This window comes from Cibotium barometz, chromosome 9, assembly GCF_041138505.1.
Source record: "Cibotium barometz isolate CiBa-2024 chromosome 9, ASM4113850v1, whole genome shotgun sequence".
Taxonomy (NCBI): domain Eukaryota; kingdom Viridiplantae; phylum Streptophyta; class Polypodiopsida; order Cyatheales; family Cibotiaceae; genus Cibotium; species Cibotium barometz.
This window is the reverse complement of record NC_141054.1, coordinates 37,047,551-37,050,519: the sequence shown is the minus strand read 5'-3', so window position 1 is coordinate 37,050,519 and position 2,969 is coordinate 37,047,551. Positions and strand designations below refer to the sequence as shown.

Genomic DNA, 2,969 nt, shown 5'->3' with positions numbered 1-2,969 from the left:
TGTTATATATGTAGAAAGTTAAAGCATTGTGGGGAAAGGATTATAATGATGCTCTAGCCTTTTGTGAGGCTCAAAATGCATTGTGCAACATCATTTTAGAGTAATGATAACCTTTCCTTGAGATTGCATGTGAGTTGGCTCAAAGTGCATTGTGCAACATCATTCTAGAGCAGAGCAATGATAAACTTTTTCTGAGACTTCAAAGAAATGCTAACATTTCTTGGAGCTAATATAAGGGAGTCACTTTTTGATAAGAGTACAAATTACTATCATCGAGCAATAGCTTAATTGTTCAAGTGTTTGGTTGATAAACCCGAGGTTATGGGTTCAAAACCTGTTGTCTACCCCGAATAATGCTACCTTGTAATGTTGCCCGCGGTTGTGTGTAGTGTGTGGTGTTTCTAAAAGGGCATGTGGGACCCTGAGAGGAGACTAGGAATTAGTTGCCCAAATTTAAAAAAGATAGAGTACAAACTACATGCTTCAATAAACTGAAGGTTAATTGTTTTTTATTTTTTATGTAAAGAGCCAACAAGAGAGAGAAGTCGTTTTGGAAGGGTACATACGAGAGGCCGTAATACAGAAGGGTTTTGGAGAGAAGGGACTCTAAAAGAGAGTCAAAAGAAATAGCTATTTTGGAGTTGCTGGTGGTCTGGGGGGTCATGATCCTGCGGGGGTTTTCACGTTGAACTTGGCGTATACGTCCTGGCCATAGAACTTCCTCGTTCGCATCACCAGGAGGGCGGAAACCAAGCTCCCAAACGCGCTCACCGTGGTCATGATCAAGAAAGTGAGCCGGAAGCACTCCGCCCCATTGCACACAAGCTCCGAGCGGCTGCCTAACATACTCAGAGCTGGAGCCGGTGCATGCGCCGCTGCACCAGCACTGCTTATACCAGACAGCAGCACTTGCCTCCTTGCCTCTCTGTCATACAAATAGCCCGCCACCCTCACATTCAACAAATAAGAGCCCAGCGGGCTCGCTATCGCCCCCACATTATACAAGGTGGCGTAATACTTGAGACCAAATAGCTCGGAGATCACTGCAAACAGCACTGGCCACTGTGCTCCAAAGCAAAGCCCAACTATTATAGAAGCAATGTATAGTGTCCCTGGAGCCGGGAAGGCTATCAAAAGGTGGCCTACACATGCTAACCCTAGCACAATTGTAAGCATTAGTGTCCTTGGAAAACGATACCTTTGCAGGAGTAGCTCTGATGCAAAGCCTGCAACCACTCTACCAAGGAAATTCCATATGCTTATCAGTGACACAAAGGTGCTTATGCTTGCTGTCGAGTATCCTAATGATGCCCCTATCTGCCCCATGTTGTCTATTGCTGTTAGGGTTGCTCCCACTCCACAGGTTGTTGCCACGAAGAGTATACACATGTCCATGCTTAATATGGCTTGGGGGATGGTGAAATCATCCCCTCTCTCTGGCCGGTTCCTGAAGAACAACCTGAACCTTGAAATGATCATGAGCTTAGGCTTTATAGCACTTGAAATATTAGTTTTCTTGTGATGCTGTGTGTCATCTTTGATAGAGGGTAAAGCAGGAGTTGAGCTCATAACTTCAGTCCTCTGGCCTTCTAAATGCTCGACATCTACATCCTTCCCTTCATCACCACCACTTTGAGCTATACTACGGAGGTTCTCATGACATCTACATGCCAAACCCGAAGAAGAGTCATCGGCCACTGCAGCTTGAACAGTAGGTAGCTTATGATCATGCACTCCATTAGAAACTGGTGAAGGCGCGTTTTCCTCATTTCTCACTAGCAAATGCTTCTTGGGAGTTGAAGAAATTTCTAACACTTTGCCATTGGATATTGCTGCAGTATCCTGATCTTTTTGCTCAAAGTTTTCATGCTCTGCCCGGACAGCAATCACCACATTTGACACAACCAAGAGCAAGGTGATAGCTCCCATAGCTTTGTAAGTGATTGAAGAGAGGGGCAACTGATTCTCCACTATAATGACGAGCATCAAGAAAGCTGCAAGCAACAAGGCCAAGTAAAGGAAAGCGAAGAAGTGTTTGCCTTGATCTCTTTTGTCCGTCTCAGGCTTCATGGGGCGGACGAAGAACATGAAGAGGAGAGTAACCAGAGATGGCAACCAGCCTATAAGAAGAATTACTCCTCTTGTGTCTTGGCCATAAACAGCGTGGTAGACTTGTGTAAAAATGGCACCACTAAGCCCAACACAGCCCTTGACAAGCCCCAACACCACACCTCTGCTTTGTGGGAAATTCTTCACACAAGTCACCAACACACCAGTGTTGGCAAAAGTTTGAGAGTTGGCTCCTATGCAGAGGTAGAGATACATTTGCCAAACAGGAGGGCGGGCAATTCTATGTGTGACAGCCATCCATATCATGAGGTAGCCAAACAAGTTCATGCCTGCCCCTACAGCAAGCACCATCCATGTAGGCAAAACCTCACTCACCAAGCCGGAGACAATACCGACATTGGCCCCTAGATCTTTGAAGAAACTAAGGGTATCAATGGTTTCCTGATCGTAGTGTAGTGCTGATTTGATTGCTCCGGAGTAGATTCCAAAGATGTAAGTAGCACCGGAGCATGATAGTATGTAGAAGGAGACCACCAAAATCATCCATCTACCTTTGATGAGTTGAGAGAGGAACTGGCCTAAGCTGGGCTTTCTCTCCATGTTGGGCGGCGTTGAATGTAATGCAAATCTACTTGTGAATACAAGGGGAAGATGAAAGCTTAGATATGGAAGGATGGATCTAAGAAGAAAACAGCGCAGTGTCACATGAATTGTTAGGCTATGGAGCTAAGCATCAGGATGCTTGGCTGACTTAACAGTTCTGTGTTTGTGGGTATATTGCTAACATGCAAACGCAAAGGGGCTCAGCAAATATCTTGAAATGAATGATGTGGGCGGGATGCCCTGCATTGCCCATATATATATATACGTGAGTAGACGTAAAGGCTTCCAAGCATGAA

The 2,969-nt window shown here is 45.2% G+C and overlaps 1 protein-coding gene across 1 annotated transcript in view; it reads right to left on the bottom strand.

The window, feature by feature from the left end:
* Window positions 1–487: 487 nt before the first annotated feature.
* Window positions 488–2,969, bottom strand: part of LOC147635536 (protein NUCLEAR FUSION DEFECTIVE 4-like) — a 2,604-nt gene continuing 122 nt past the window's right edge. Inside the window, exon 1 of the mRNA XM_086802876.1 lies at window positions 488–2,969. This exon is cut by the window's right edge and continues 122 nt beyond it. Coding sequence (XP_086659002.1) covers window positions 661–2,670 — 2,010 coding nt within the window. The 5' untranslated portion in view covers window positions 2,671–2,969 and the 3' untranslated portion in view covers window positions 488–660.